The 22,692-nt window shown below is 43.4% G+C and overlaps 1 protein-coding gene across 1 annotated transcript in view; it reads right to left on the minus strand.

Moving 5' to 3' along the window:
* Nucleotides 1-21,833, minus strand: part of LOC124777744 (hemocyanin-like) — a 55,846-nt gene extending 34,013 nt beyond the window's left edge. Inside the window, exons 1-5 of the mRNA XM_047253245.1 lie at nucleotides 21,764-21,833; nucleotides 17,885-18,018; nucleotides 13,046-13,384; nucleotides 5,540-5,745; nucleotides 1,345-1,597 (exon numbers count right to left, since the gene is read on the minus strand). Coding sequence (XP_047109201.1) covers nucleotides 1,345-1,597; nucleotides 5,540-5,745; nucleotides 13,046-13,384; nucleotides 17,885-18,018; nucleotides 21,764-21,833 — 1,002 coding nt within the window. The remainder of the gene's footprint in view (nucleotides 1-1,344; nucleotides 1,598-5,539; nucleotides 5,746-13,045; nucleotides 13,385-17,884; nucleotides 18,019-21,763) is intronic.
* Between the last annotated feature and the right edge of the window lie 859 nt (nucleotides 21,834-22,692).

Raw genomic sequence — 22,692 nt, forward strand, 5'->3', positions numbered from 1 at the left:
CGCATGTGAAATTTCTTAGTGTTAAATGAAAAAAATTATATACATCAGTAATATGATTTGTATACTACAGCAACCCGGTTGCAACAAGATTTAACTTGACCTGCTTTCGACACCGACTATGGGTGTCTTCATCAGCAAAACCAAAAATAGTTATATCTAAAAACAGATTTACGAGCAAAATGCTCTCGTCATATAAAATACCTTCTTAAATTCATATTTAAAACCATATAAAAATTACAGGTATTGGGACTGACGTAACAATGGTACTTGCCAGTAAAAATTATAGCTACATGTGTAGCACGCTGTATGCCACAAAATGATTTTAAGAAGTTATTTTATATGCCGAGAGCAGTTTTCTCGTAAATCTTTTTTCATCTGTCACTACATGTAATTGATTTTGTTTTTATTGATGAAGACACCCGTAGTCGGTGTCGAAACTAGGTCAGTTACATCTTCTTGCAACTGGTTAGCTGTATTATACAAATCACGTTCTTGTACGCCTGCTGGCTCACAGCCATGTTTAAAATTGTGCATTAATAGTACTGTTGACTGGCTATAAATGAAGGAGTTTTTATTTTATGGTTGATTTGAACCAAATTTTAGTTTGTTGCGAACACTCGTATTTTCATGCAATCAGTAATTTAAACTAATAAGATATTAGTTTCAAAATGATTAATTCTACATTTTTGTTTAACATTTTGCCCAACGGCCTTGCCACGTTCTCGTCCGACCAACGAATTTAAGCAACGTTGGGCTCGGTTAGTCCTTGGATGGGTGACAGTCTGGGGAAAACGAGATGCCAGGGGCTGACGGAAATGCAAGTGGCCGAAGCGGCGTCCAATTGAAAGAGTTGCCCCAGGCTGGTGTGCCACACGGCATTATTATTATTAATATTTTTATACAACAATAAATACACAATTTAAAAAAAAGGGATTAAAAAAGGTCGCTTCTAGTGAGATTCGAAACAGCGACTTCGCGATTACTAGACTAATTTATGTTATAAATGATGACTAACTGACAACCTCAGCTGCCGACAGGTGTTGTTGATGTACCTCGATGTGGACAGCTGAAAATATGTGCCCCGACCGGGGCTGTACACATCGAGGTACATCAACAACACCTGTCGGCAGCTGAGGTTGTCAGTTAGTCATCATTTATTCCAGGGAAAATCTGCACGGTCATCAACAGTAACTGTTCTTTCCAGAACAAGTTACTGTCTTCGTATATTATTTATGTTATACACTTGTCTGAAGGAGACTATGTCACCTTACGAATATAGTGCACTGAACAGAGCTCGAAGACTTCTAAAGACGATCCTCTTTTACATCACAGCATACACTCTACAGCGTGTTCCGTGTCCGATCTTACCGTTCTGACGAATCCGGCTGCGATGGCGTCCCGGATGCGGTCCTCGTAGGCCTGCATGCTGGAGATGCGCAGCCAGGGCAGGTCGCGGAAGCTGACGCGGTCGGGCCGCATGGGGAACTCCTGGCCGTTCTCGTACATGGCGCCCGGCGCGAAGCCCTCCTCGATCTGCTCGTACCAGCCCAGCGGCCGCACCGGTGGCAGGTCATTGGACAGCCGCTCAGCGTCGAATCTGCACCACAAAGAGTTCTCTCTGTCACTTTGCCTCACGGCCGGCGAGTTTCTGGAGGTCCGCTTTCTTTCATGTCTGGTGCCACAGCCACAAATTTAGTGAAAGTCAGTTCCGTTTTCCCCCGTGGCTGTTATATAATCGTATGACCAGCTGAGCTTGGTGATTTGTCGTTTGCAAGAATCGAATCAGCCAGTGTAGAGCAATCGATCTATCTATCTATCACTTGAACCTTGTCCCGCAGGTACGCAGGGTCAGCCATCGTTAATCGGATTTGGAATGTTAATGTGTAAGGGGTGGCCGGATGCCCTTCCTGCCGCCATCCCATACCCCCCAGACGGAATTAGTGTACCCCAACTGTCTGCGTCGAGTGTAATCCATGGAACAGTGCGAATGTGTTCAGATGTCTGCGAGCCGTGTAACTGAGGCGGAACAAGGGGACCAGCCCGATATTCACCTAGTGGGATGTGGAAAACCGCCTAAAAACAACATCCAGGCTGGCCGGGACATCGGCCCTGGTCGTTAATCCGCCGGGCGGATTCTGTCCGGGGCCGGCGCGCCTACCCGAGTCCAGGAAGCAGCGCATTAGCGCTCTCCACTACCCTAGCGGGTAGCCTGTATAGAGCAATGTTCTGTGCAATGTGTTACAGGGTGTTTAACAGAAGTGTCGCATATTTCTATAGGATGCAACCGAGCGAGGTGGCACAGTGGTTAGCACACTGGACTCGCATTCGGGAGGACGACGGTTCAATCCCGTCTCCAGCCATCCTGATTTAGGTTTTCCGTGATTTCCCTAAATCGTTTCAGCCAAATGCCGGGATGGTTCCTTTGAAAGGGCACGGCCGATTTCCTTCCCCATCCTTCCCTAACCCGAGCTTGCGCTCCGTCTCTAATGACCTCGTTGTCGACGGGACGATAAACAACACTAACCTAACCTAACCTATAGGATGCAGTATGCGTCAAAACTAAAAGAGAATTCCTATAAGCCGGCCGGATTGGTCGACCGGTTCTAGGCGCTACAGTCTGGAATTGCGCGACCACTACGGCTGCAGTTTCGAATCCTGGCTCGGGCACGGATGTGTGTGGTGTCCTTAGTTAAGTTTTAGTAGTTCTAAGTTCTAGGGGACTGATGACCTCAGAAGTTAAGTCCCATAGTGCTCAGAGCCACTTGAACCAATTCCTATAATGATATCTCCAGAAACTAATATTTGCTGAGATATGGGCCAAAGTGTCCTCTAATACACATCTGTCTGCTATGTGGAAGCAGATACTATAGGCAGTGCTGGATGTGTTTACTACCTATCCTGACACATCCTTCAGCTCTTTTCACAGTGAACTACGCACTGCTTTCAAATACACCTGACTCCACTGGGATTGCCTCACGTGCATTGGTCACACACTCCTGCAACTTCAGCCCCCGTGTCAATGGTTTTGGACGTATACCAACGCCTTTAAATGTCACCGTAGCCGAAAATCTAACGGATTCACGTCCGGTGAACAGGAAAACGATGATACTGGAGCCGGCCGAAGTGGCCGTGCGGTTAAAGGCGCTGCAGTCTGGAACCGCAAGACCGCTACGGTCGCAGATTCGAATCCTGCCTCGGGCATGGATGTTTGTGATGTCCTTAGGTTAGTTAGGTTTAACTAGTTCTAAGTTCTAGGGGACTAATGACCTCAGGAGTTGAGTTCCATAGTGCTCAGAGCCATTTGAACCATTTGATGATACTGGACCTCGTAGACCAATCCGTCACCCATGAAACGTTGCGTTCAGGTACTATCGCACGAACCGTAGAAAATGGGGTGGTGTTTCACCATGGATAAAATCGCAGTCGCTGACTTTCCGCAAAGGTAACGTTCTCCAACAGCGTGGTGATTCATCGCTTAGAAATCAGTGACACATAGCACCTGATAATCTTTTTGTTGAAGTTTACGGCCCCATCAGTCCGTCATCGACAGTTCCTGTCGCCCACAGCTCGCGATCCAGTTGCGCCGGCGCGGTAGCTCAGCGTGTTCGGTGAGACGGTTAGCTGCCCTCTGTAATAAAAAGCTGAGGGAAGGGACCAGCGATGAACTTGAACAGGTGTCACGGGAGATCCTCCCCCGACAAATTCAACCCCTCAGCATTTCGGTCCCATAGGAACTTACTCCCAAATGCAACGAATAATAACGAACAAACTATAACAATGAAAAAAAAGTTTAGCGTTGTTGACCCTGGATCACGGGGATCCTGGTTCGATTCCCAGCCGCGTCGGGGATTTTCTCCGCCCAGGCACTACATGTTTGTGTGGTCCTCATTATTTCATCATCATTCAGCAATTGGCGAGACTGGAATGTGAACATGTTGGGGATTTGTACGGGCGCTGACAACCACGCCCCGCAAAGCAAAATTCATCATCATAATTTCTACCCTTACATACATACTCAATCAATCCTGATGTCTTACGTGCATCACGCCTCGAGGATTTGCATCTGTCCTCGCATCCGTATTGCGGTAATTTACTCTTGCATCTTTTGTAACTATTGCTTCATCTGTAATTAAAATACAAACGCTGAATTGCGGATCTGCATCGGCCCACATATCTATAGGAACTGGTTTTCGGACAGATCATCACCGTAAATTTTCTTCTAGTTTTGACATTTAAAAAAAAAAAAAAAAACATGTATATTTAAACAACTCCATCATTTTTGTACCCGCAGGGGGTGACGACATAAAATTAGGACGGTAGGAGAAACACTTCAAAATGGTACACATCTGAAAACAGCTGAGCTTGTGATAAAAACGAGAATGATTGTATAACAGCCATGATGGCTAAGTCACCTGCCGCTACTCTGAAAGGGAAATTAGTGATCCGTTTTGATCCTCTAGCTAGAGTTTCATGACTTCAGAGATGGCTCAGTTTCAATGTAAGACGCAACAGCGTCCAATTTTAATTTGTCAAGATGAAACAGGCTACTTATTCCATAATAAACGTATTCACCATTAGACTGTGTGAATTTTATAAACACAAATTAATGTGCTGATTTCTTCCACTGATATTATAATGCACACTAACACATAGTCCAGCAACGACATTGCAAATGTATCCTCTGAAGGATCCTCGCTTTGGAGGGGGGGGGGGGGGGGGGAAGGGGGGGGGGAGTTATGACAGACCGCACTGGAAACACAAGCACTACCTTCAGATCTAACAATATGAGGTATTCTCTTGTTTTATTCTACATCTGTTAAGTATGTGACTCGATACAGAGAGTCATGGTTAACCAAATTATATATGAAAACGATGTGATTAGGCTGAACTAGGTGAGTGAGATGTCAAGTAGATAAAATATCATCATTTTCTAGAAACCATTCAATAAAACAATTTATGATGAGAATGGCCCCTTGGCATACGCCTGTGTTCGTGCATTAGGTTACTTTATAAATTTTCGCTTTGTCGTAAAGAAAATTCACGTACAACTGAAAAACACAGGGTGTATTCCAATAACGAACCTGTGAATCTCGCAGGTGTGAGCAAACTGCTGTCTGATCAAAGAGAGACTTGCTGTTGATGTTTTGTCCCAGATTGCTTTGATCACCAGGGAACTTGAAACTGTCTGTAACTGATAATATCCTCAGAGTAAATAGTTACAAATACAGTACTAGAAAATGTGACATGTTGCTTCGTACGAAACGTCAGCACACCAAACCTACTTTGACATAGCCTGCGAAGCCTAGAATTTAATAAATTGTGTATATGCGACTAGGGCCAGGCGTGTTCGAACTTTTATTCGTAGCTCAGTCGGGTATACAAGCGAACTTTAAGAGCAAGAAAACTACTGCCGAGTATTGGAAACATGTTTCTCATATGTGAGTGCCAAGTTGATGTGCTACACGGCATGACGCCGTCACTGTAAACGTGATAACGGTAGGCAGCTTTGCTTTATAACTGCATGTTCTCAAACACATACCTGGCGGTCATTTGGTGGTGCATGTAGAAGAAGAGTTCTCCCTTGCGGTCCTTGGGTTGGTCATAGGTTGGCTTCCACCAGAACGGGAAGTCCATGTGCCAGTGCTGATGGTGCGAGTTCATGCCCAAGTCCTCGCCGAAGTACGCTACTCTCTGTTCCGGGTTGTTCACCGAGCCAGTAAATTTCATAGGGATGATAGTTGGTTTCTGCAGACAATAATTAACATTTGGTGTACGACATGTAACGCAAAAATTGTAACATATAGATTAATGTAGGTATTGACGAGGGGAAGTCAGAAAGTAAAGGGACTTTCGCAATTTCTCGCCTTGGGTGTTGGTAACACTGCCAGCATCCAGGTCTGAAGTATTTTCATCTGCAACAATTCTATTTAACGTGTCACTCTTATTCCCGCGTTAGTCGTAGTATTGTAGAAGACCGTGAAACATGACAGCTCCAAAGTCCATCTGCACCAAGGAGGGCAGTGATTCGCTATTTGTTTGTAGAAGGTGTTAAACCTGCCGATATTATTCGTAGAAAGCAAGCGCACTGTGATGCCAGATGTTTATCGCGACACAAGAGTCAAGAAATACGTACCAGCCGATGTCCCCCAGGCCATTATGGACTGACAGAGACAGAGAGAACTATTGTCACGTGTTGCGAACTAAACTGAAAATTGCATTCAGATCCAAACGTTGAGTAATACTGCAGCAAGATAACACTTGGCCACAGTCTGCCAAGCGGACGGCCGAAGCAATAAAAGAGTTAGGATTCGAACTGCTGGAACACCCGCCATACAGCCCAGACTTGGCTCCAAGCGATTTCCATATCTTATCTTCATTGAAGCAAGGATTCAGGGTAAGAAGGAGTCATTGATGAGGTGCAAAACTGGTTACAGATGCAACCAAACAACTTTCTGCCATCCGAAATCAAAAACCTGTGGAAAGTTGGGCAAAGAACATTGAAGAACAGAGGGGGGGGGGGGGGGGGGGGGGGGAGTTTTTAAAAATAATGTATGCTTCGGTTTTCTATCATTAGAATAAACATTCCGTTTCTCAAAAGCCCCCTTTACTTTCTGACTTGCCCTCCTAAATTGACAATACAGTTGTCATATTCGAATATTAGTTATGGTTATCTTAGCAAGTTATATCCGATCTTTCAAGCAACAGTAGGTTATGACGTGTCGTCCTCAGCGAGATGATAGACCAGTAGCTGAGTGTTGCAGGCCAGGGCGAAGGGAACAGCCTCGGATTCTTTTAAGGGACCATTCCAGGACTAAGCGTAAGTAATATAGGAGAAGACAAAATATGATTTGTCTCTCTACTCCAGAATGTGTTTCCAAAGGTATGGGCCGGCCGGAGTGGCCCAGCGGTGTGGCCGTGCGGTTCTAGGCGCTTCAGTCTGGAGCCGCGCGACCGCTACGGTCGCAGGTTCGAATCCTGCCTCGAGCATGGATGTGTGTGATGTCCTTAGGTTAGTTAGGTTTAAGTAGTTCTAAGTTCTAGGGGACTGATGACCTCAGAAGTTAAGTCCCATAGTGCTCAGAGCCATTTGAACCAGAGGATTGACAGGCTCTCATGGTGACGCTTAACCACACATTTCTGTCCTCTTACATTCGATCTAGTACCTCGAAATCTTGTGGATCTCTATCCAACAGTTGTAAAATATTTCGAGTGCTTCCAGTTCGTCTCTGTTTTTCTCAGGAGCCATCATTCACTTCTTTGTAACGTTGTGCACCACACACGCACCATTACAAAAGCTGCGTTATCCAATTAATTGTTAGTGTTATTGAAGGGCGTTTTCTTCCAGTTATCGTTTTGATTTCTGCAGCATATGTAACCATTATTCCTTGAGAGGTGAGCTTTTTTTCATTTCTCCCACTTGTACGAATGCGTCTTTGATATTATGATATTACATAGGCCGTTATTCTACATCGTACAACTCCTCATCAGTTTTCGTTTTGTTTTATGTGTAGTTAGTGATAAGTCTTGGGCTACGAGTGGTGTCTGCCACATTCAACACTTCTTCTAAGTCTTCTCTGTTTTCAGGAATGTTATGTCGTCTTCAAAGTTTAACTTTAATATTTCTTCTCGTTTTACATTTTCTGTGGGTTACATCAAAGCGTAACGTGCCCAAATGCCCAACACTTGTGAACAAGTTTTTCTTGTACACCAGTTTTTAAAAGTAATTCTTCATATATGTACATGTTAAACATTCGCCTTCTGCCTCTTCCCTTCTTCACTATTCTCCACAGCATGTCGGTTACTCTGTTGCTAATTCTTCGTCCAGCACTTTCTGTAAGTCAAGTAGTACCACGATGATAGCCTGTATTTTTCTTCATTCTTTCTTTTCTGTCTAGAGGAATGCTGTTTCCTTCTGTACATTTTGTACTTGAAATTGTTCATCATCTGGTAACTGTTCTCTTTTGCTTCTGTTTTTCTTCACATTCTTCTCGGCAGCAGTTTATGAGTGACATGTCAGACAGAACAGGCCTTGGTGCTGACATTAATACCCATGTGCTTCGTCGGTGTTACAACAATAACACTTATCTTAAAATTCCGTTGTGGTATTCAGTGTTTCAAAGGTTCTGGATATTAGATGAAATAATGTACGAACTGCAATACCCCCCCCCCCCCTCTCGCTAATTTTAAGAGCTCGGAATATCTCGTCTTGTTGCTGTACAAGTTGTAAATAATCTTTCGATATCTGTATTTTATCGCAGCTCTCTTGAGAGTTTCAAAGTCAAAGTATGGTGTCGTCCAAAGATCGCTGTGCCATACGAAAGTCGGCAACACTTATCGATACCACAGATTTTGTGACGGCTCGCTGCAATCCGCAACGACATTTGGACATATGAGAGGCTCTCCTGAACACCACTTCTCCCCTCTGAGAATAGCAGGGCTCTCATGCTGATGTCAACATAGTTTAGAGGACGAAGATCTCATACCAGTTAGTAACCTCAGCTATAGCAGTCTCCATCGTAGTGTAGGGCCAACAAGTAGTTAAACGAATTGTGAAGTTGTAAATGTCGAACATTGTACTGCATGAGAAGAGTTTGTAACTTAGTAATGCTTTCGTAATCAGTGACAGTAGTAAATTATCCAGTAATCCTGTGGCAAAGATCTTAAATAAATCCTTCATTCATTTACGTAATAAAATAAACTAATACTGGGCTTGTCAAAAATAGGGGACAGATTTCAGACGTATATTGTTTCCAAACTACAAAAGATAAAAACGCAATTCCAACGTTCCTGGAAAGAGTTTCTATCTTTTGTAGTTTGGTACCAATAAATGCTTGAAATCCAGTGCTTCTTCTTGAACAACCCTGTATTTCTTGTCTTATAGTTTGATGAGGCGTTTCGCAGAGTACGGCCACAGTGGTAGCCGGACGAAGGTAATTTCACCTGGACACAAAACAGAACGTGTGGTTCAGTCAACATAGTCAAAACTTTTCTTTGATTCTAAAAATATTGATTAGCGTTTCTTCAGTCTCCCTTCTACGGTATCTTCTAAGATAAGCCTATGGGTCAGTATGGCAGTGCAAAACCATTGTTTGGACATACGAAGGAAAGGTGAAGTGAACATTGGCAAGCCATTAACCTTGTAATACTACGAGGAAACATGAAGAAACATAAAATGAATGGAGAAAGAAAGTCTGGGAGACAGAGGTAGGTATGGAAACTAACAAGGGGAGGCCGCCAATTGTGAAATTCAGATTCGATTCATACTGCGCATAATAAATGCTCATAACCAGAGGTGTAATGTGGCAAAGCACCAAGTTGCACTTCTCAGCCGTTGTCGAGAAAATCGACAGTTAAAATAAACCGTTGCGGTGAAATACTCTCTACGATTGATATTTCTCTACAGCGTCATGGCGCAGCGGTAGGCGCTCGGGTTCGTAATCCGCAAGGTGACCGGGTCGAATCTCCCGCCATGCAACCTTTTTTTTTTTTGGTATTTGTTTTTTGTAATTCAAATGTGTGTATACATACACACACACACACATATATATATATATAATTCCCGGCAATCAGTTGCAACAATTATGCATATAATAAGTTGTTGAAAGTCGTTTGTCGTGGAAAAACTGGCGACTTCGAACATCGTTATGTTTTCCGCAAACAAAGTTGTATTTCACAAATGTTATTGTCTTCATAATGTTAACCACGTATAGTTAACGGAAGCCGTAGAAACGATATACCGAAACGAATACGTATAGCGTAAGTCAAACGTTCGAATTAGAATAGAAACCCCACGAACACAAATTTGCTGTGGCAGGTATGAAATATAAACTCCGTTACTCGCTCGTTACACTTGAAGGACAGATGTTGAATGGGCCGAAACAAGCCGCCGCATAACAGCGTAGTTGCCTGCTAACTTCGAAAGAAGGTAGATGCGGTCCCTCGCGCAAGTTATAACATCGTCGAAAATCAGTGCGGACGTGAGAGCTTTGGTACACCCTGTTAAACAAACGGAAAAATGGAGGCGATACAATTGGAGAGCGATCCGCCTTCACCAACATGCATAAGCAGTTCATTAATAGTTTATATATATATATATATATATATATATATATATATATATATATATATATATATATATGAAATACAAAAAACTAATAATTAAAAATAATATTGCATGGCGCGAGAGTCGATCCGGCGACCTTCGGATTACGAACCCCAGCGCTTACCGCTGCGCCGCGACGCTGTAGAAAATTATTAATCGTAGAGAGTATTTCACCGCAACGGTTTATTTTAACTGTCGATTTTCTCGACAACGGCTGAGAAGTGCATCTTGGTGCTTTGTCACATTACAACTCTGGCCATGAGCTTTTATTATGCGCAGTATGAATCGAATCTGAATTTCACAATTGGCGGCCTCCCCTTGTAAGTGGCAGTAAATACCGTAAAATGGGACGAGGAGAAAGAAACTATCGGTCCACACGAGATGCTATTAACATCATGCGCACTAATGTGAACGACCTTAATTTTTAAATATCCCATTTTTTTGTGGAAGTATATACAAATGCGAACATTTTTGGTAATGTATTTCGTCACTATAACTGGCATGGAATGAAACAACATGCTTTCTGCTACACGTGACTATCTATTTATTTGCACAGTTCGTATCGTATGATTAAAGCTCCATCATCAGGTGGATTTACGTTGATAAATATCACGTCTATGATAATGGAGGTTGAAACCTCCGAAACACGTTGTGGAAATAAATAGTTAGTGGCTGGTGAAGATAAAGTTGTTGTTTCTTTCTATAATCGTGTCTTACTCTTCGCTTTTCCGGAAATGAAATAAAGTACCTGTGAGGCTGCAAACAAAGACCATATGAGCTCCCAACTGGCCTGCCTTATGGTCTCAGGAGGAGGATTTGGGAACATACTTATGGGGGGTCGACTTGGAGCAGGAGAGGTATCACAGGACATTTTAATTTCTAGGTCTATACTTATACAAATAAATTCATAAAACTTTGTTTGCCGGCCGAAGTGGCCGTGCGGTTAAAGGCGCTGCAGTCTGGAACCGCAAGACCGCTACGATCGCAGGTTCGAATCCTGCCTCGAGCATGGATGTGTGTGATGTCCTTAGGTTAGTTAGGTTTAAGTAGTTCTAAGTTCTAGGGGACTGATGACCTCAGAAGTTAAGTCCCATAGTGCTCAGAGCCATTTTAACCATTTGATAAAACTTTGTCAGCATGACCAGGAAGGATTCAGGATTCACACTCATTGCAGTGTGAGTTCGAAAACATAACAAAATAATTTTTTTTTTTTTTTTACGTGCGAAATTTCATCATTTTTTCACTTACTAATGGACGCACTTGTTGCTATAGGTACATTTTTCTTCATAAATTAGTTTAGTCTATCGATTATTCACATACTTTTTCAGAGCATCCCTGTTGGTTTTCGAAAACATTCTACGTTGATTTCTGAACGAATCATAAGTTGGTTGTTGAATGCGTGGGTACTGTACTCAAAGTACCCTCCGCCACACACCGTGAGGTGGCTTGCGGAGTATGGATGTAGATGTAGATGAATTTTGCACAGCATACATACCATACTTACAGGTGTATGAAACTCTAGAATTTATTTAATTTGTGGAAAAACGAATGAGCTGTTGTATTTTAAACTTCATGTTTAGAAAAAACCACAAATTTTGTAGTTAATTACCTCAATTTTTAACGCAGTTTTTAATAGATTTGGAAAATTCTAGAGTTCCATACGCCTTTAAGTATGGTTTGTATGCTGTGCAAAATTCATCGAAGAATCTCTCTTACTTATGAAGAAAAGTGTACCTATAGCAACAAATGCTGCCCTTAGTAAGTGAAAAAAATGAAGAAATTTCACACGTAAAAAAAAATTTCACATGTAAAAAACATTATTTCGTTATGTTTTACAACTTCCACTGCTATTAGTGTGAATTCTGAATCCTTCCTGGTCACGCTGACAAAGTTTTATAAATTTAAAAAAATGGTTCAAATGGCTCTGAGCACTATTGGACTTAACATCTATGGTCATCAGTCCCTTGAACTTAGAATTACTTAAACCTAACTAACCTAAGGACAGCATACAACAACCAGCCATCACGAAGCAGAGAAAATCCCTGACCCCGCCGGGAATCGAACCCGGGAACCCGGTCGTGGGAAGCGAGAACGCTACCGCACGACCACGAGATGCGGGCTGTACAAGTATAGACAGTGTACAAGTATAGACAGTGGATCATCAACAAAAGCAAAACGAAGATAATAGAATGTAGCCGAATTAAGTCGGGTGATGCTGAGGGAATTAGATTAGGAAATGAGACACCTAAAGTAGTAAAGGAGTTTTGCTATTTGGGGAGCAAAATAAGTGATGATGGTCGAAGTGGAGAGTATATAAAATGTAGACTGGCAATGGCAAGGAAAGCGTTTCTCAAGAAGAGAAATTTGTTAACATCGAGTATAGATTTGTCAGGAAGTCGTTTCTGAATGTATTTGTGTGGAGTGTAGCCATGTATGGAAGTGAAATATGGACGATAAATAGTTTGGGCAAGAAGAGAATAGAAACTTTCGAAATGTGGTGCTACAGAAGAATGCTGAAGATTATATGGGTAGATCACATAACTAATGCGGAGGTATTGAATAGGATTGGGGAGAAGAGAAGTTTGTGGCATAACTTGACTAGAAGAAGGGATCGGTTGGTAGGACATGTTCTGAGGCATCAAAGGATCACAAATTTAGCGTTTTAGGGCAGCGTGGAGGGTAAAAATCGTAGAGGGAGACCAAGAGATGAATACACTAAGCAGATTCAGAAGGATGTAGGCTGCAGTACGTACTGGGAGATGAAGAAGTTTGCACAGGATAGGGTAGCATGGAGAGCTGCATCAAGCCAGTGTCAGAACTGAAGACCACAACAACAACAACTGCCAGTGGAAATTGAAATGTCCTGTGGTGCCTCTCCTGCTCCAAGTCGGCCCGTTTGACGTCCTACCCCCCGTTAAAAGATACTAAGCAGCGTGTACTCACGAGCCGCATCCTGGCCTGGTAGGCTCGGCGCACGACGTCGGTGGTGAGGAACATGTGCGGCGTGATCTCGTAGGCGGGCGGCAGCGTGAGGCCGCGGCAGTCTCGCCGGTGCAGCAGCGCCACGCTGAGCGCGTACAGGAAGAGGCGCGGGTTGAGGCGGTCGCGCAGGAACACCGCCGTGCCCAGCAGCGCGTCGAAGTCGCGCGCCGCGTACAGCGCCTCGAACACCGCCACCATCTCCTCGCGGTGGCGCTCGTCGAACAGGCTGAACACCGCGTTCCTCGCCAGCGACCGCCCGGTCGACACGTAGCTGCAGCACCGCCGCACCGCCTCCGGGTCCTGCGGGCACACACGGCCGACGTCTCAGCGCCCAGTGCACCTCTCCACATACCCACACCGCTGCCACACTGCTCACTGAGGTGACTGCGGAGCGACTCTTGTGCAGAAACGAGGCCCGGATCTAGGGGCGGCAGTGGGGGCAAACCGGGGTATCTACCCCGGGCGGAAATTTCAGAGGGCGCCAAATTCATGTTCTTGAAGAAAAGACGTTGTTTCACAACGCACCTAGCATCCAGCACACTTTGGTCTATCGATTGTTCACATAATTTTGAAGAGCATCCCTGTCGGTTTCCGAACATTTTGAACACATTCTAAGGTGATTTCTGAACGAGCCATAAGTTGATTTTTGCATGCGTGCGTACTGTACGTGGCGTCTCCGCCAGGGGGATTCCCCGTCACATCCAGGAATAAAAAACTTTCCCGCAGACAAAATAGAGGACGAGTCCATATGAGGTGAGCTGAATAAACCCGAACGGGTGAATGCCAATTCCTGTTTGACACATCCAATAAACCACATACAAAGTTATAACTGAAACTTCCTGGCAGATTAAAACTGTGTGCCGGACCGAGACTCGAACTCGGGACCTTTACCTTTCGCGGGCAAGTGTTCGCAGGAGAGCTTCTGTGAAGTTTGGAAGGTAGGAGACGAGGTACTGGCGGAATTGAAGCTGCGAGGACGGGGCGTCAGTCGTGCTTGGGTAGCTCAGTTGCTAGAGCACTTGCCCGCGAAAGGCGAAAATCCTGAGTTCGAGTCTCGGTCCGGCACACAGTTTTAACCTGCCAGGAAGTTTCATATCAGCGCACACTCCACTGTAGAGTGAAAATTCGCAGATTCTACCAGAGTGGAAATAAACCACTATCGGCAATAACAGGTAAAAAGATTACATATTATCTTTTCGGTATATCCATGAATATGAAATTTTGACAGCAAATTATTGCCAGATCTCTACAGTGCTAAGGGCCAGTTATACAGTCCCTCGGTACAGTGCAGAAAGCGCGTTGTATGAATACGTAACATCTTCTGGGACGCAACCGGTGTAAGCCGTGGCTTAAATGGTACAAATGGCTCTGAGAACTATGGGACTTAACTACTGAGGTCATCAGTCCCCTAGAATTTAGAACTACTTAAACCTAACGAACCTAAGGACATCACACACATCCATGCCCGAGGCAGGATTCGAACCTGCGACCGTAGCGGTCACGCGGTTCCAAACTGACGCGCTTAGAACCGCACGGCCACACCGGCCGACGTGGCTTAAACACAAAAGCACAGTTGACCCCTACAGAAGGAATTAGCTACTATAACCTGACACTGCAAGAAGCAGCATGTTTTCAGCATTACATAGTGGCTTTTATGCTGGAATGTTAAACCCTCCACGTACACTGATCCGCTGTTTTCAAGTTAACACTCAGACACCACTTCGAAATATAATCAACAAATAATCAGGGAAAGAACACCGACACCATATCTCTGTCTCTACCTCTTTGTTAACGCTTATCCAGTGTTATGGGATCCAGTTTCTTCAGAATTTGACGAATTTATTTGTGCAAATAGTCCAGTTGGTGAAACATCCGCAACTCTGCATGGTAATAGAAACGGAAATCACAGCTTCAATTATAAGGCCTGTATTTTTAAAATTTACGATCGGTTTTGGGCTGACAAATAGCCATCATCAGCTGCAGTTAGCTCTGTACTGTGACCCCGAGGGTCGAAAGACTCTGTAGGCCGGAGGCGACCACCGCGAGCGAGTGTAGAGCACGGTGTTTCCGATTGACTTTTCTGTCACCACAGACGTCAGCGAACATAAAAGAACGTACTTGTGTGCGCAATCCGTGTGTGTGTGTGTGTGTGTGTGTGTGTGTGTGTGTGTGTGTGTGTGTGTGTGTGTGTGTGGGCCGGCCAGAGGGGCCGAGTGGTTCTAGGCGATTCAGTCTGGAACCGCGCGACCGCTACGGTCGCAGGTTCGAATCCTGCCTCGGGCATGGATGTGTCTGACGTCCTTAGGTTCGTAAGGTTTAAGTAGTTCTAAGTTCTAGGGGACTGATGACCTCAGAAGTTAAGTCCCGTACTGCTCAGAGCAATTTGAACCATTTGTGTGTGTGTGTGCGTGTGCGTGTGCGTGTGTGTGTGTGTATTATTGTATGTCAGCTGGTTGTGCGTCGTGTTTTCCGAGGCAGACGTTAAGGAATAGCAAAGAATTAGCCTGACCATAAAGCCCCTGAAAAACTAACCTCAAGCTGAATCATGTATCAGGCCAACAATCGTTACTCGGCCGCATGTATTCGATACCGGTCTCGCTCACTTCCAAGTCTCGCCAGCCAGCTCGCCGAATAGCTATTAAATATTGGTAAGGAAAAGCGAACTGAACATTATTCCTCAAGATTGAGATCTCAGAATACATTCTTTTCTATAACGGCAGAAATTTAACTTTGAATTTTGCCTCAACCTTTGAGGAAACAAATTCTTGGGGGCTATCAACAGTTCACATAAAAGATAGCATTAGGTGGAGAAATGGACTGACTCAGCAGAGAGATGAAATATGTCCACACTGATAGCAGTGAAATGAACTATGCGGAGAATTCCATCATCCTACTTACTGGTCCGCAGCATCCTGAGGTAAACATTGCTGATTCAAGCCTGTTAAGTACGAACGAATATTGTCCGTTTTAGTTCTTATATATATTCAGACGTTAGCATACAGTATTTTCCTCTTTGTAACACTGAGCAAACTTCGAAGCCAGAAATGGAAATGCGATGTATGTGACTCCCTTTTCTAGAAATTTCTACCTATGTTTCATTCAGATCTTTGTATAGCATATTAACATTGACGTACTTTACTTTCATAGTTCATATTTTGGCACCCAATCTGAAATTCCGCCGAAGTGAAATGTAATTATTGCAGTTTGAATGTACAACTTCAATTCTTTGTGAAAACCATTGTGTCATAATTTGCATTGAATGTTTGAATCAGTCCTCAATTCTCTGCTAGAGTTAACGTTCTCTGTCTACGTCCATAGCGCGTTTGAGTCCATGATTCCTCTGGCACCTTACTACTCTACAAATATTTTATCTAGGCTACGTTCCTGATTCCTGTTGCTCCCTGTAGGCAGTACGAGTAAGGAATCCAACTAAGATATGTCAGCATAATGCGAAACTGAAAATTGGCGATAACCAGTTGTTTCAAACGATAGTCAAAAATCAAACAGGCAAAACAGAAACATATTTTTATAATCTGATGTTCGATACAGAATAACAGAGTTCAGCAGATTACAATCCTGTGGTGATAAAATTTTTCTGCTCGGGTATTGTTCGCTGCTTAGGAGGCAAAAGCGTAACAGCCAAATATTAGGAATAACAGGAAGAATAATCAAAATATCCACGGGTGTGCTGCCGGTCTATAGTGTCCAACGGGCACAATACTTCGGCGATCATACATGTCGCCATCATCAGGTGAACTGACGGACTGAGCTCCTGTGAGCGTGCCGGCACGGAGATCCGTACGCTATGGCTGCTCAGAGGGAAATGGGTTCGGTCGCGGCGGCGGTATTTAAATCGGCCGCCGCCGCGACCGAACCAATTTCCCTCTGAGCAGCCATAGCGTACGGATCTCCGTGCCGGCACGCTCACAGGAGCTCAGTCCGTCAGTTCACCTGATGATGGCGACATGTATGATCGCTGAAATATTGTGCCCGTTGGACACTATAGACCGGCAGCACACCCGTGGATATTTTGATTATCAAATACGCCGGGAGAAACTCAAGAATCACAACAGGAAGAATGTTTCGTTTAGCCTTTTTCTGTGCAGCAAGTTGACAGCAGCTAAAGTCCCACGCGCTCATATAAATTCCTCTACAACTGAACACTGATTTCACACATAGAACTGCTCTGCGAATGTAAAAACTTCAAATTGCACCTAGAACGTGTAGGTCTCTATGTAGCACGTTAGGTGAGCCAGTTCAAGGTCGTAGGGAGACCAGATCATGACAATTCTAATAGGATGACGCATAGTGAAGCATTTTGGTGTTCATCCCAACCTCTGCACTGATTACATCTTCGCTGTTATACATCTGTTAATTTACAGCTGCAAATGGTATGAAAACCGTCAACTGAGGAAGGGAAAAAATTGGACATGCTGAGCTCTACACCTGCAGTTAATCAGTATAAACAAGGGCGGAACCACAGAGGCGCAGGAGAGGAAAACTGCAACCCCCCGCCCCCCCAATCCCGAAGCACACACACCCCTCTAGAAAAAAGTCTTTGTGAATCGAACTTGTATCGTGTCCCGCCAAACATATAGGGTGTCAATGCAATATCTGATTGTATGGAAACAGGAGCTTTTAGTGGATGTTGAATAGTAGCAACTGTACTTAAGAGACATTTGTCGTGAGATCTCTGTCAGTCGTCGGTAAACTAACTTGAGTTGCCTCTTGTCTACAAAGTTGTCCGTCTATTTCTCTCAGGCATATGCACAGAGCACCTCCTCATTCGTCAGAACTTACCGAGTACTTCTCGAGGTTGTTGAGCGGTACATAAGAGTTCTTGATGCTGACGAGGTCGGGGTCTGCCACGGGCTGGCCGATGTGTTTGAGCAGCTTCAGAACCAGCAGCTGTCTCTTCAGGAACACTCCATCGGCTGCAACAGTGGAATACTCAAGTGAACTCACTCCAGCAAACATAGGCAAACATGGCACTCAGAAAAACCTGCAGAGAAATAAATTGCGAATAGCATCCTCACAAAATTAATCAAGACCAATTTAAACACACACACACACACATACTCAGGCTGTAACAGGATGTTAATGAGCAAAAGTGTAGATACTTTTTATATGTGGTATCAGCACCTTAATATGTACACATATCAGCCTGTTGGTTGTTTTTTCTCTGCGTCGAACAGTCTTCCCACAAGCAATTCGCAAACGTTACGACTTGATGTTCTCTGCATGGCCGTACCTGGGCCGCAGAGTCAACAGCGCCTGTCAGTATGGACTAATGGTTTTGTGTCCAGGTGTCTGCACCTCAACACCTGATCTGTTGCCCAGCGGAAAATAATCATTAACGTCTTGCTCTTGCCATATATACTCAGACGTATTAACCAACAGCGAGTGTACTACTTAAAACTGAAAATGCCGCAATGATGTAATGTAGATCAGTACACCGTCCTTAGTCATTATTAGAAATATCTGCACTTATAACCTTTACACATGGATAGAATTAAATAATTTTCTTATCACCGTACATCTCAACAATCAATAACTGATTTCTTGTAATCATTTGGTCATTAAATGACTTGATTGTTCACAAAAAAGAAGAGAAGAAATTTAACGAGCTGGTATTGAAATTGCTTCAACAAAGGAGCTAAGTAACCTACATTACTACAAACTTGCAGCGTTTGTTCGACCTGAAAGCCTGTCAGCCACTCAGAATCCGCGTTCTGATTTCGAAGATGGTTGAGTATACATCGATCATTGCCCCGTTCAACAGAGGAAACTCCCATAGGATTCGTCCTGATCCACTCCCCCTCCCCCACCCCTATTCTTATGTCTTTACCAGTCGAACATCTAAGTGGATAGTATACTGTTTAGATGTTACCTGAGTGTATACTAACTCAGTTTTCACTAGTTTCACTGCTTACGCAATGTATAATGGAACGCAGCAGTCTATACTATAAGAAAAAATAACACGCTAAACCTTTCGTTTCCTCTTTCCCTGATGGAACACATGAGAGCGGGGTTGGTCTCACAAGACACCGATCTAATCCCTGTTCTCTAATTACTTCTATCTGCGCATGCTTTACGAAAATCCATCTTTGTGTGCCCTTTCTCTGCCTGCGGAAAATCCTACAAATTGTAGGGTGGACAATATGAGGGTAAGTGAATAGCTTAATTTTCAGTTTCGACAGACACATCCACGCAAAGAAGAGATAAGCATCAATTATTTCAAAATCGATCGTTTTACGATGTTGCTGTCACACTTGATACAAATCCTCTAATCTCTGTTCCTGTAGACGCTGTCTACGTCCATCGCGTGTTCGACTACATTACACTTCCCAGGCACAAATTCGGTTATGTATTGTGTCCGTGATTCCTTCTGCACTATAGGACTTTACAAATACTGTGTCGAAGCTACATTCCTGATTCCTGTTGCACCTCACAGCTGTTGCGTTTCAAACACCTCATAACTCATTTCCATTGACACGCAGGGCACACAGAACTATCTTTTCCACACAACAGCGGAAAATTAAAAAAAAAGGTATACAATACACTAGAAATGACCGGTAGTAGCCCCTACGTCATCACTGGCCTCACCACAAACAGTATCAATACTGTAACAATGAAATTGTTACCAACTGGAGAAATAACTAAATCATAACAGAATGTTGAATCTTATTTCACTCCACCGTTTGTTGGAATGACATAAACAGTCTTATCTGTCTTTGGCTTTATGAATGTTTCTCATAAAATTTTTGTTTTTGTTCACTACAGTGCCACTCAGAGGTCATGTCCAGCATTAACATAAATTACAAGAAAAGTTCATTCATGCTTTCCTAAATATTTATGAATTCGACTTGCTTGACAGCATCAGCGTACTTATGGTTCTACCTGTGGTAAGTTTATGTTACATAAGCCTCGCATGGTAGTGTCTCTGGGAAACGTATTATATTATGTAACATAAGCTCACCACAGGTAGAACCCTAAGTACGTTGATGCTGTCAACCAAGTCAAATTTTGACCCCAAAGTGATTCTAGCAACTTTATGTCGATAAAACGCAAACTATTTTCACAAAAATAATAATGAGTTATTGAAACACCCGTGTACAATATTGAAATTACAACTCCATAGTTTCTTCCTACAATTAAGTTATGTATAAGTTGTAATTATCTACTAGCTATGTTTGTAAAACCAAAACATATATATTGTTTAGCTTTTTATTTCCAAAAATTATTTTAACACAAAATATTCATTTACCACATATGACGTTAAATAATGTAATTAATTAATCTTGAAAATCTCATAGTGGTTCGAAAAATAGGTAAGCCATACTCATCTGACCAAAATTCACTCCAAGGTTTCCCACTTACCTTATATAAGCCAGCTTTTATTAATACACCAAAGAAAGCCTGGAGTTCTGTAGAGTGAAGTTCAGTCCAGCGTTCAATATACGTGTATAGAATTTTACTGTCATCTGCACGATTATTGATAGGCATTAGTATCACATTCTGCATGTGACTGGTGATAAAACCTCTGAGACAGTCTTCCCACGTCTGTAATATTGGCCTACGGTGACGTAGAATATGTGCAATTTCACTTTTTGCATTTCTTGAAACCTGCTTGCGCCCATCGGGTGATAGTCATATGTTATATGTCCACTTCTAGATAAAAGAGTTGGCGCACTAGTTTCCCGAATACGATTATCATCTTCTTCATGTTAACTCACATCACATTCGTCTCTGATCTGTAGATATATCTCTCTGTCATATCTACAACACCATCACTCTCATCCTCATTTACAGAAATTGATTCATTGTTACAATCTGCTGAAGCCAACTCGAGACTATAGCCTATTTCAAAACGTGTATCAAACACAATTCCTAACTGTGAATTTGTCATAACATTGCACATGTATATATTTTATCACAATCTGCTGAAGCTAGCTCGAGACTATAGCCTCTTTCAAAACGTGTTTCAAACACAATTCCTAAATGCGAATTTGTCTTAACATTGCACATGTATATATTTTCCACAAATTGCTTGCAACAATCGACATATAAATGTCGATTTAGAAGATGCATTGTTGCCAACTTTTGATTTTCGTAATAAAGTTGAAATATAACATTGAAAATCGCATATTGTATATCTGGGGTATTTTCTGACCACGTTGTAAAAATTTCAAGTTAAACTATGAGCTGTGATGGTGCCATAAATTTTACGAGTATAGTAAAATGTCCATAAAAATCATATCTGGAGGATGAGAAGTCTACGCCCACCTGAATTGTGTAAAATAATGATAAATTTTACGAGTATAATCAAAAGTCCATGGAAATCGTATCTGGAGGTAAAGAAGTCTGCATCCACATTAAAACTGTTACTTTGTAGCTAAACGAGCCACAGTGTCTAAAAAGACCCCAGACACCATTACGAGGGCTAATGAGGAAGCCTTGGTCACCGAAAAATATCGTAAACATGGAGGTATTGAACACGATGTCATTGACCTGTTAACTCGAGCGAAAATTATATGCCTAATGGTCCTCATAACGCATCGATTATTTCGAGATTTGGGTAAAAGTTCGTACTTTTTACGTTGCAATGTGACCCGCGATGACGACATGGTTGCTGTTGCTGCGCCAACAGGCAGGCCACCCACGTGGCCCGTGACTTACCCTTGTCTTCTGGGACGGGGACTGCTACCACGCATGCGCAGAGCGCGGCCACGGCCAGGAGCAGCTTCATGGCGGCGAAGCGCTGGGTCGCCGGTCACCTGGCCGCTCCGCCGTATATAGCGGCCGTGGGCCGTGCGCACCGCCCACCCGCCGGGCCGTCTGCAAACGCCGAGCGCACCTCAGGGCTTCAAATAGTCTACGTCCAGCCGCTGACGGCCTGTTCAACGCAATCACAGCAACTGCTTACTCGTTTCAAATAGCGATACAGTCCTTCGACTGTGGGAGTGTGGACATGATCGCACCTGCGAGATGCTTTTAATGATTTCCACAGCGAAATTCTGTCTCGAAATATGGCAGAAAACCAAAATAGATTCAGGTCATACAAGAAGCACACCAGTGGCAAGACACAATCAATATCTCCACTGCGCGATAACAACGGTGAAGTCACTGATGACAGTGCCACTAAAGCACAGTTATCAAACACGGTTTTCCGAAACTCCTTCACCAAAGAAGACGAACTAAATATTCCTGAATTCCAATCAAGAACAACTGCCGATATGACAAACATAGAAATAGATATCCTCGGTGTAACAAACACGTGCGGTTCTAGGCGCTACAGACCGGAACCGCGCGACGGCTACGGTTGCAGGTTCGAATGCTGCCTCGGGCATGGATGTGTGTGATGTCCTTAGGTTAGTTAAGTTTAATTAGTTCTAAGTTATAGGCGACTGATGACCTCAGAAGTGAAGTCGCATAGTGCTCAGAGCCATTTTTTTGTAACAATGCAGCTTAAATCACTTAATAAAGGCAAGGCCTCCGCTCCAGATTGTATACCAGTCAGGTTCCTCTAAGAGTATGCTGATAAAATAGCTCCATATTTAGCAATTATATACAACCACTGGCTCACACAAAGATACGTACCTAAAGAC

The sequence above is a fragment of the Schistocerca piceifrons genome, chromosome 2, assembly GCF_021461385.2.
Source record: "Schistocerca piceifrons isolate TAMUIC-IGC-003096 chromosome 2, iqSchPice1.1, whole genome shotgun sequence".
Lineage (NCBI taxonomy): Eukaryota > Metazoa > Arthropoda > Insecta > Orthoptera > Acrididae > Schistocerca > Schistocerca piceifrons.